This window comes from Xiphias gladius, chromosome 19 (assembly GCF_016859285.1).
Source record: "Xiphias gladius isolate SHS-SW01 ecotype Sanya breed wild chromosome 19, ASM1685928v1, whole genome shotgun sequence".
NCBI classification, from domain to species: Eukaryota; Metazoa; Chordata; class Actinopteri; order Istiophoriformes; family Xiphiidae; genus Xiphias; species Xiphias gladius.
In genome coordinates, this window is record NC_053418.1 from 18,380,648 (window position 1) to 18,392,902 (window position 12,255).

A 12,255-nucleotide genomic window follows, 5' to 3' on the forward strand; every position below is an offset into this window, starting at 1 on the left:
TTAAAGAGTTATTTAAAAAGAACACAAAAATTGGAAACAAATCTTGCCATATCCCTGGCCAGTTTTTAGGGCATCCACGGTTCCCACCTGCCACTTCGGGAACAACTGACCTAAAGTGCTATGTTTAAAGCCACACTATTTAAATTGGATTACTTTTAGAGGAGGAATCCTGTAATGCAATTTGCAGGTTCTATGTGTGTAAATCAAGGGGTACTTTGTACAAAATAAATGAACTCTGCACAGTAAAATTGCCAGACTTAATTTACTGTAACTCTGAAAGTGTTAAAATCAACACTTCCTGTGTCTATAGAGGCCAATCAACACTTATTAAAACCACAAATTTGCTGTGTGCTTTCTCTTGAATTCTGATCTTAGCCCAAATATGTAATGTCATAATGTATGCTCCCCCTTACACACAATTATGTATCAGGCAGATTTGCACTGGATGAAAATTACAGATGCCACTGGTAATTACAATAATGACAGGACCTCCCAAAAGAACATCCATTTTAAATAGGACTTAATATGTAATGTGAAATACATGTCCTACACCAATGACATACAGAAACAATGATAAAAAACTGTGAGATATGACCTATTGCCTACATTGTGTTTAAAGAAATACTTCTAACCCATTGTAAACTGTCAGTCTCATTCATCAGTGTCTTGTGAAACAATAGTCAGTGTGTTTTCCTAGAGGAAGCCTTAGGATGAACATATCTTCTTCATATCGTTCTCAGACTGACAAATAAAGGCTCCCTGCCAAGAGAAACTCAATGAGACCACAATCAATATGCTGCTACAAAGTGTGTGCGCACACACACACACACACACACACACACACACACACACGGACACACACGACCACACACACATATATATTGCACAGATAAGGGATGATGTACAATTACCTGGAGCACATAACAATCAGCTGCATGCTCTTACAGTATGCACACACACACACTCACATACTGCATGTGTATACATACACACGCACACGCGCACACACACACACACATGCACACTGAAAGACACTTAATATGCAAATATTTTTTTTACAACAGGGACAGCACTCCATTGTTCATCTGGACGAAGGGGGGCAGATAGATAGATAAATAGGTCTCTAGATATGTTGCTTGGACCTCAATTGATGAGATTTTCACATACGGCAGCAGCAGTGCTGTAGGGACAGGGAATACCACCACAAAATAATGTTTTCTCTCCCTCTGATCAATTTTTAATTTGGCCCGTGCAGCCGAGCCCTTGGCGGGCCTTGCCCCAGTAATTATGGTGGGTTATTGACAGCTGCCTTCCCGCGGGAGGCTATTTAAAAGAGGTTTAACCCCAGAGCAAGTCCAGGCCTCACACCTGCCTTTGAAGGTGTCAAGTGCATTGTTCTGAGCTTCGGGATGTGCTGGGACCTTCCCACCTGGAGGTGTGTGTGTTGCTTGCAGGGCTGCTATTACAAGGCCATGGCTAGACAGAGTATCTTTTGACCCTTACTCATACACACACACACACACACACACACACACACACACACACACACACACACACACACACACACACAAACTTTCCTCTGGCTAAACCTGGCTAGCTGGATAGAATGATACATGTCTGACTTCTGTAGCCATCTGATGCCCCAAGATAGGCTATATACACACTGTACGTACAATGTTAATACTGGGGTACACACACACAGACAGGTTAACTCACAGCTCGGGGAAATTAGAGGAACTAATGAGAAAAGAGGAGGAGGAAGAATGGTGATGGGAGAGACAGAGGGAGGGGAGAGAGAGGGATATCTTCACAGCACACAAGGCCACGACACAACACAGGAAGATGCCAGAATGTGAAGTTGATGTTGAACAAGACATCATCCAGCTACAAGAAAAAATAGAGGGGGTTGCGGATGGGGTTGGGGTGTGGGGGGTGGTTGGGGGGCCTGACAGAAATTAAAAGAGGATTTCTGTGTTTGAGATTGTCTGCCTCGTTGCCCCCTTTCAGCCTCCCATTGAAATTCCGGGCAGATACAAACCCCTAGGCTTTTGACACACTTTTGAAAACACCACACCCCCTCTTTCTTTCCAGTGGGTCTCCAGTGTCGAGCCTGACTCAGTATCGAGAGAGAGCGAGAGCAAAATGGAGAGAAGGCGGGCTAGAAGGAGGGGAGGCATTGTGGGGGGTATAGATCTGTTTTTGTATTAGCAACTTCAGGATTAAATTAAGTTGTTATTGAGGACAGTGTAGACTTTTTGTGGTTTTTGTGTCATTATGTGTTTGCGTGCACATGTATATGCAGCTAATAAGTTGGAGAGTTGTCAGACTTGATACTGTCTAATTAATTCATATGGAATTTCTCAAATTCACAGATAATTATATTAAATAAATAAACAATTAAATCAACCTAAAGACTTCTGACCATCTGAAAAAAAAAAACTGCACCACTAACTGAACTTCCAGAGAAATAATGTCTGTAGTTGACGAAAATGACTATATTGTGTAAAATACTGAAAATGAACAAAGGTTTTTCACCCCTCATAAATACAAAGCATTTTGGAAGAGAACTTTTCTAAAAGTAGCCAATGACTAATGTCTGCAAAACTGAAAGATGACGACTGCAGGAGAATTCAAGGGAAAACAGTTAAAAAGTCATGTAAAGTAAAGTAAAAGGAAAAAAAGGCGCTAGAAAACTTTGGCTTCTTTCTTCTTAATGATGTTGTATCATGGCCAGAGAAGTCATACAGGGGAGCGAAGGCCTCACAACAGCATTAAAGTGTTTTCTTCAGTTTGGACACAAACTTACACAAGTTGAAAGGGCTACGCTTAACTCCGACAGCTACTTTGACTAATGATCCCACTTTTCAATATTCCCTCCTTCCTCAATTATTCTGACTTTAACCTCACAATCTACCCTCTCTCCACCACCCCCCTCCTCCCACATCCCCTCCAAACCCCCAAGCACCCACACTCCACCTCCAGCATCTCAGTCTCTCGATGCAGAGCAGTGACAGGGCCAGAAGGTAATGATACAGCTGCCATGATGCAACAAGCAGACCTGTCGACTGTCAGGAATTGAAATCATGAAGGAATAAGCTGTCATTAAGAGGCCCTCTCCCAGTAGTGGAGCTGTCAGACGCCTGTCTTCTGCCTACTCTCTCTATGCTCTCGTCTTTCCTCTGCCATTCCCACTCCATTTGCAGTCACTCCCTAGTCCTCCTCTCATTTCTCTCTCCCTTCTTCAATTCTCTCTGTACCCCTCTTCTTCTCTCCTCTTCTGTCCTCTTCCAACCAAAAATAACCCCCACCCCCTCAGATTCCTCTTTTCCACCTTTTTTCCCCCCTTTCTCTGGTTGTTGCTTGAGCAACCTTCTCTCACCTGTCATTTTACCTCTAGGCTATGGGAATAGCACTATTTCCATGTACACATGAAACACAGAATGACAACACGCATGAGACCTGCACGCACAGCACAAAGATTTCCCTTAACCTGGTGTTACTGTACACACTGTGCCAAATGCTACAAGCATACCTTTTGCCCAATGTGCTGCACTTGTTGCTAGATTTTCCCTCTGTGCACGTCTCTATGTAAATTATTTTAGACTCATCTTTAACACATATATTTTGCCATCTTATTAATGTGTTATCATCATACTAAGATTGTGATATATCAGTAGACAGGAGCATGGTGGATATGGGAGGCAGAAACAGTTGATGGGATGTAAATGGTGTGTAAGAGACAGGCTGCCCGGAGATTCACCCTAGAATGTGATTGTTTATGTGTTTGTATGTCCATGTGTGTTGTGCGAAAGGCCTGATTAAGTAGCACATTCAGCTATTTTTCCCACAATCCCCTGATTGGCAGTGGTGATCCCATCGGAAGAGAGGAAAGGCTGACTCGAGCTTTTAATGAACATGGCTAAGAATTTCAGAGTGGTGCTTTAACACAGGTGCAAGCCCATACACACCATAGACTTGCATGCACACACACACTAAAGTTGTACAGTTGTACTGAGTCAAATTAAGTGTTTTGTGTGTGTCTGTTTCGAAAATCCTCAAGCTCCCCCCATATTTCCCTGAATGCACTCCAGTTGACCCTTCGCTGCAGGCTTTGAATTTCCAAACAACTTCCCATGAGTAACTACACATGAGCTGCACTCCAGGCAAAAGATTCTATGCAACATTTTAGTAAAATGGAGTCTAATCTAAACATAATAGAAAGTATAATTAAAATGTCAACATCTGACCTGAAACTGCACTTAAAAAAAATTGTAAATCAAAAAAATTGAGTAATTGTCATGGTGCCAGAGTTGCTCTTATATAGCTACAAAGCATCAAACTCCTGTAATAACCTATTTACAAATACGTTTTCAGACTAAACTTTTAAATTTTTGTATCGATGACAGTTTGGGTAAGGAATATTCCACTTTCAGTGGTCTCACATTGCTGTATGTCAGTACAGATTGGCTTAGACAAGACATCATGAACTATGCATTGTACTCATTCGGGATTATATGTGTGGGTGGAGACATTGATACTGATAGCCACAGAGGCAGCAGTAACAAGAGTTTCCTGTTGAGTGATTTCATACTACTTTCTATTAATCATTAATGCCTCATAGTAAACATTTCAGAATAAAGATGTGGTTAGCTGTACAGTTTAACATTATAATAGTATAAAAACTTTTAACAACAATGGTGTATATGTTGCTTCCTCTGGCCAGGGAAAGAGAAGGACACCTCCCCAGATTTCAGACCTCACCTAGTCATCAACATTTCTGCTGCACCTCTCTTCCCATGAGGAGAATAAATATAACATGCTGGTAGTCAGCAAGCCAATTGGCTGAACAGTCAGGCACTCACTATAAACACTGACTTATGAAATACATTTAAATTAATGCATGACTAATGTCATGCCTTGACAGATGTTTGTCTTTGTGCTGTATAACAGGTGGAAGGCAGTATCTTTAAAAAGTAAAAATTGATTTATCTTTCAGAGTGAAGAATCAGTAGCTTGTACAAGTTTATGAGATAACCAGATGAGATGTCTGAGGGTAAATGAATAAAGGAGGAGTAAAATGTGAAGCTGCATCATGCCAAAGAGGAAACTAGCAGAAATTTATAGCAATTACCTGTCAAATACCTAATATAATATAACCAAAATATCTGTCCTTGTAGAAATATGAATGTTAGTATATATTACATACTAAATGTACATACATTAGTCATGTGGTGTTCCTTCTCAGCATAATGCAGTTTTAAGTATCCACTGATAATACCATAGAGAATAACTATAATGGGTACTGCTGATGAGTATGCCGTATCATCCTAGTGACTTCACTGATTAGTTCCTCCTTCTCTGCTTGAAGGGAAACTAACCATTAAAATTGGTTGATGATGTGTTAGGTTGAGAAAAAAATGAGCAAAATCTCTACACTGTTCTTCATATGTTATAGCAGCTGTGTCTCCTGTACATGCACTCCAAAAGACATCCACAAAGATTTCATGGTTTGACATAATAAACCACAAACATGCCTGTAATAGATGCAGACAGCATGAATTGACTATAAATGTGTGTGCTTGTCTTTCCAATGCACACAGAGTACAAGGCCCGTGTGTGGTAAATGCCTGGATGATGATTTGTCAGGGTGTAAGAACACGATTTCTTGTTTACGATGATGAATGAGCAACACTCGCACTACACACACCATGTTCTCTATATCGACGCTGTCACTTTGGCTCTTTGCAACACAATCCTGCCTTTTCCAACTGTAATATCAGCCAGGGTGACTGTAAAAGACAGTTTCGGGGTACCTGAATCACCCGTTAGCAAATACATGGACACACACACGCACAACCCAAACCTCTCCCGTTGTTGTACTCAGCAGGGAAGGGCTTTACACAGCAGTCAAAGTCTTTATGGCATTCACATGTACGAAACGAGGGAATGAGGGGGAGAGGGAGAGCAGTATCTCCCCTAAGTCAATTTGAACAGCAGGCAGATGAAATTACACAGGTAGTCGTGGCCAGGCTGACAAATGAGCACAGAGATGGGGATGAAAATAATAAGACAGGCAGACTTACCTTTTCCTTGCTGACACACAGATGTATACTCTTGTGTGTGATCATAGGAGAAAGTAGGAAAAGAAAAACTAATCTATATTTTATATTACATTTTCTCCTTCTCTATCTCAGCTCAGTCACCCATGAACACATAGGACTTCATAGGAATCATGCATCATAAAAATGCATAAATGTTTTCTTGTATAATAATGATCATGTTAAGGAATATGCTTCATTTCAATAACAAGACAATATAAGCCTCTATTTTGGATTGACGACCGTACAGTAATTTGTAAAGTAATAAAGACTACGTTTGCACCAGTGAATGAATGTTTGCTTGTTACTATTTGCTCCTGTTATTAAAGTTAGGTACATAAGTTTTTGGACAGTGACACAGTCCAGTAATTTTGCCTCTGTACAGCACCACAATAAATTTGAAGCAAAGCCATCAAGATGTAATTGAAGTGTAGAGTTTATGCTTTAATTCAGGATGTTTAACAAAAATATTGCATTAACCGTTAAGGAATTATTCAGGATCATTCAAAGTCTCAAAAGTAATTGGACAATTGACTGACAATCAGTTTCATGGCCAGGTGTGGCCTGTTCCCTCGTTATTTCACGATAAATTAAGCAGACAAAAGGTCTGGAGTTGATTCCAAGTGTTGAATTTGCATTTGGTAGCTGCTCATGGGAACTCTCAATATGCGGCCCAAAGACATGTCGATACAAATGAAGGAGGCCATCATTAGGCTGGAAAAAAAAAACAAACTTATCAGACAGATGGCTGAAACTTTAAGGGTGGCTAAATCAACAAAAAACCTTCACAACATCTAGCCACAACACTCTCAAGGAGGTTAATATCATTATCAAAGTGAACAATCAAGAGATGCCTTCATGAATGCTAATACAGAGGGTTTACCACAAGGTATGAGCCACTGGTAACACTCAAGAACAGAGAGACCAGATTAGACTTTGTCAGAAAACATATAAGAAAACCTGGCCACCTCTGGAACAAGATTCTTTAGACGAATGAAACCAATATTAACTTGTATCAGAATGGTGGGGAGAGTAGAGTATGGAGAAGGAAAGGAATGGCTCATGATCAAAAGCATACCACATCATCTGTCAAACATGGTGGAGGCAGTGTTATGGCATGGGCATGTATGGCTGCCAATGGAACTAAGTCAATGGTGTTTATTAATGATGTGACTGCTGATAGAAGTAGCAGGATGAATTCTGAAGTGTATAGGGCTTAACTATCTGTTCAGATTCAGCCAAATGCTCAAAAATTGATAGGACAGTGCTCCACGGTACAGATGGATAATGACCCAAAACATACTGCGAAAAAAAACCCAAGAGATTCTCAAGGCAAAGAAATGTAATATTCTTCAATGGCCAAGTCAGTCACCTGACCTCAACCCAATTGAGCATGCTTTTCATTTACTGAAGACAAAACTGAGGCCAGAAATACCCACAAACAAGTAGCAACTTAAGGCAGCTGCAGTAAAGGCCTGGCAAAGTGTCTCAAGGGAGGAAACTCAGCATTTGATGATGTCAATGGGGTCCAGACTTCAGGCAGCCATTGACTGCAAAAGATTTTCATCCAAGTAAAAATAAAAATAATCCTTACAATAATATTACTTTGTCCAATTACTTTTAAGCCTCTAAAAATGAGGGACAATGTATATAAACAATTCCTAAACGGTTGACGTAATATTTTTCTTAAACCCCTTGAATTAAATGTGAAAAGGTCAATAACATCTTGATGGATTTATTTCAAACCTATTGTGGTGGTGTACAGAGGTAAAATTAGAAAAACTGTGTCACTGTCCAAATACTTATGTATCTAACTGTATATGAGGCTTTGGAGTGCTGAAATTGTTCCGCATCATATAATTTATCATATCACCCCAGGGTAAAGTTTCCTTTCCATTCCACACTTGTGTACATTGTACAATAAACTTAAACTGAATTGAGTCGATGCAGTAAATCCAAGGTCTAAGGTATGAAAGAAGAGAGCAACAAAAACAACCCACAATCACATTCAAACCTCCAGTCAAATACAAGAAAATAAAATGCCTTGACACTCTGCTTCTGACTGTGCCACAACTGCTTCCACAGCCCCAAATATTCAAGCATGCACATTAAATAAACAGTGTGTGTTACACTTGCCACACCAGTATCCCATCAGGTTAACCACCACTCCCACTGTGGTAGTGGTGGTACCACTGTGGTGACTTTTTCACTCAGAGACATACAAAAACCCTACATACCAATGATGTGTCAAAGTTTATATTCTTTGCAAAGGAAAAAAAAATATAGGAAAAAGAAAAATGGAGAATACAAATGTAAGGTATTTAAAACTGGCTGCACAATAAATCGTCTTCTAACATCTTACGTGCAGTGTCCTCAGTACACTCAGCCCACCCCTCCCCTCGTAGTGACATGAAAACAGGACATCTTGGATCAAAGATCAGAAAAACAGTTCAAAATCCAACAAAATAGCTTGAACTTCCTACCTCCATGGCTCTGGTGATGAAGGGGATCTGTGTCCCTGAGTCCAGATCCTGGTTGATGATTAGTCTACGGGCCCACTGTCCAGCCCGCACTACACCACTGCCCTGGATCAGCACCAGCAGCTTGGACGGGTTGGACAAGGCATCTTGGCTCAGGTAAATAAAACTGGTGGGTTCATCTTCTGTGGCATCCACCTAAATGTTCAGAAAAACACACATTACATTGTGTCACCAAAGTACTTTGCTGTTGGAGTCAAACCCCCAAATATATAAAGATAAATGCATATTTCCCAATGATGTTCATATATTGTTTTAAACTGTTGAGTATGTTTTAAATATGATTTCATAGACTTTTAAGATATTTAACTCAATCAAAATAAATCTTTACTTTATCCATGCCACAGCAGCAAATGAAAAAGATGATAGAATTGTGATTTTATAATTAAAGCTTTGATTTCTCGTTTCAAAGAATCACCTGAAAATGATTATGGAAAGAAATGTTAAGAATTTTCTCATGTAACATGCCTGAGTTTAAGGAGAAACAGCCTTCTCCACTTAGGCCTTTTTAATTAAAAAAGATCATATGCATCAGTACACTAATCATCAATAACCATGATGGGAAAACAGCCTTTGTGTGATTAAAACTGAGGGAGAAAGTAATACAGACAGAGAGAGAGGCTAAGTGAGTAAGTGAGTATTTGTGTGTGTGCATGCACTCCGTCCAAGTCCCATGCGTCTTTGCATCCCTCCCAAGTATGCCTGGAAAAATCTCTAAGGGGACAAACACTGTCCATAAAAGCCATGGGTGGCAGCTGCAAGAACTTAATCCAAGCAGACAAAGAGAGCCGAGGGGGGGAGAAAATCTTACCCTTTATTCTCTTGTGCTCCCTCATTCCCTCTCCCTATACTTGGCTGCGCTTAATCTTCTTAAAATCTGCGGTCACAAGTTCAATGCCACGCAGGTGGACGGACCCACCACCAACACACAAATACACACACACAAATGTCATATACACGCAGGCGGGTGGGCAGCAGAAAAGCAGAACAGAGCAATTTTCCAGAGGAATAATGAGATAAATAGGCCAGGCAGATAAACCAGTAAAAGTGTATGGGGGCTAATGAAAGGCGCTGAGTCCCTGGCTAGGTGATTTATGGACACTGTTAGCGCTGGAGCTAACTCTGCTATGCTTCTAAACACCAGCGCTGCCTAACATCCCTATAAACACAGGCTGAAAAATGATCACAACTTTTATAAACAGAAAAAGAGCAGGGATGGAAGGGTAAAGGGGGGCAGAAAGAGACAAACATGCTTCCAACAACAAATAAAAGGGATCAAGTGTATGCTCTGAGCCTGGATGAGCTGGGCAAAGAATAACTCCATGATGGCTGAGAAAGTCCCCTTCAGCGCAAATGAATGCAAACAGATTAAGCATCAGCATGCTGCGCCTCTGCGCCTTTGAAATGACACGTCACAATACAGTTAATTTGTTGAGGAGACACTTTTGCACAAAGGATGTGAGCAGAGGAGGGGGTAACAGAAAGTGAGAGAGTAAGAAAGAAACTGAGTGAGATAGAAAGGGAAAGACAAAGACTGATAGAGAAATGAGGAGAGCTGACTCCTCACAATCCCCTTTTCTTTATTTTTTTTTTAAACAGGACACTCAATATAATCACACTCTGAAGCCGAAGCGTTTACGTCAATTTTCATATTTAATACTCCCTTTAATCTTCAAGGGCATAAATCAAAGAGGAAAATGCCTCTTTTCACACTCTGGGTACTTACTGGCAGGAGTGCTTTAGTCATGTTGCACTTTTTCTCCAACAGCTCATAAACATACTGAGTGATGATCTGGAGAGGAAAAAGACGAACACACACACATAGTCAGACATTATATTGATAATACAGTCTAATGCAATTAATATTTTTATAGTACTGTTGATACAAATCCATCCGACAAAAGCCAACTATATATAAGTATGTGTGAACAAGGAATAGCAACCATTGTCATGCTTGCAAACAGAATAAAAAATACTATTCAAAACCCTTGTTTGCCCTCTGGTGTGTGTATGTGTATGCATGTGTACATGAGCTACTTGAAAGGGTCTGAATCGTACTGTGTGTGTGTGACTCACAGTGCAGTGTGAGTGTCGAGGTTGTAAGTGCCAGGAGAGGAAATCTCCTGTACAAGCGAAGAGCTGATGTAAGTTATGTTTATCCCCGCAGCCACAGCACTAAAGAACCTTGTATACCGAGTCATTCCACTCCCGGGCCAGGCCTTTCATGGTTCAGTGACATTAACAACTTTCTTTTCCATTTTCCCTATTTTTTCTTTCCTTCTTTTCATCTCCCAACGTCCTGCTCAGCTGAGAAGAGAGAGAAGCAGTTTGTGGAACAGATTTAGATTTTTGATCAGTTGTGAGAGAAAGCCAGAGAAGAGTGACAACAGATGACAGGGCACGTGACCACTGGCGTTGAGCTGTGCTGGGGCTATTGTTGCTCTAATGATGTTTCCCTAAAACGCGCAATGACAGACTCCGTGTCCTGCATGTATCACGACAATCCACTGTTGAGCGGATGGACCACAGGGAGAATTGTGCAACATGTGTTCCTGCTCTGCTGTGAAGCCTCACTTTGGGTAGCTTTTGAAGCATCAGCCATACTAAATCAGGAAACCAAAGGCCAGCGGTGGCGCCACAGCTACAGAGCGTGTCCGAGCCCTAGTCACGCTCTCTTGTCAGAGACCAACCAACTGACTGACCCCAAACAAAAAGCCCAAACACAAACAAGGATCAACCGGAGACTGTCCAGTCTCACAGCACAGTGGCATTATGCTCCGATTCCATTACTGTGTGGAAAGGCGCAAAACAGTGCTTTAGTAATAATGACAGATTAAGATACATTTTCTCATTAAATGTAATAAAGATGGGTCATTAAAAACATCTGCACAAAAATAAAAAAATGCAATTTTTGTTATTGGGCTATTAACAGATTTTGGAGCCAATCAAAAGTAAACTTGCTCTGTGTAGGCTCTAATGATGTTTCATTAGAGCCTACATACTCTAGCCCCTTCAGTGAGGGGCTAGAGAATGTAGAACAGAGGTGTAGTACTACAGATACATGACAATAACAAAAACACTGTGCCATTTCTAAAAGAACATTCCCAAAGTTCCATAGAGAGAAATGAAAAAAAATCTCTGCCCTCACTACTGCCATGGTTAGTGCAATACTGTAGTTAAAAAAGCACGTACCAAAAAGGGAAAAAACTGATTTGATTCTTTTGGGCCATGGTGTGCATAGCTTTTTGTAATTTTTGGCACACAAAACACAAAACATTTTCTCTAGACCAAGTTCAAAAATGTCAAACACGGGACAATGAAATTTAGCATATCCTTAAATTACGTGTTCCAAACTCCAAACTTTTTTTAAATGAATTTGAGAATATTTCAGCTCTCAAAATGCAAAGGTGACAGATGATTCTCCACAGACATGATTTTCGCACAGACAAGAGAGGACAACAACGACTGGTTTTGCTTTTAAGACAAATGTGAATTCTCATGATAGTCACTATATTGCCATGCCAAAAGAAACTAAATGCTAACTTAATTTACTGCTTAAAGAGCAACATGCAAGAATAACATTACACACCAGACATATATTGGCCTTATGACAGCCAATC

General features: G+C 40.5%; 1 protein-coding gene across 9 annotated transcripts in view; it reads right to left on the bottom strand.

Annotated features, from left to right (window-relative positions):
• The window catches only part of fam172a (family with sequence similarity 172 member A), a 156,184-nt gene that overhangs the window by 128,652 nt on the left and 15,277 nt on the right, over positions 1-12,255 (bottom strand). For 8 of the 9 annotated variants that reach the window (XM_040155506.1, XM_040155502.1, XM_040155504.1 and 5 more), the window contains exons 5-6: positions 10,362-10,427; positions 8,582-8,773 (exon numbers count right to left, since the gene is read on the bottom strand). The exons of the other annotated variant lie outside the window; for it this stretch is intronic. In XM_040155506.1, the coding sequence (XP_040011440.1) occupies positions 8,582-8,773; positions 10,362-10,427 (258 nt within the window). The remainder of the gene's footprint in view (positions 1-8,581; positions 8,774-10,361; positions 10,428-12,255) is intronic. 9 annotated transcript variants of the gene reach the window in all.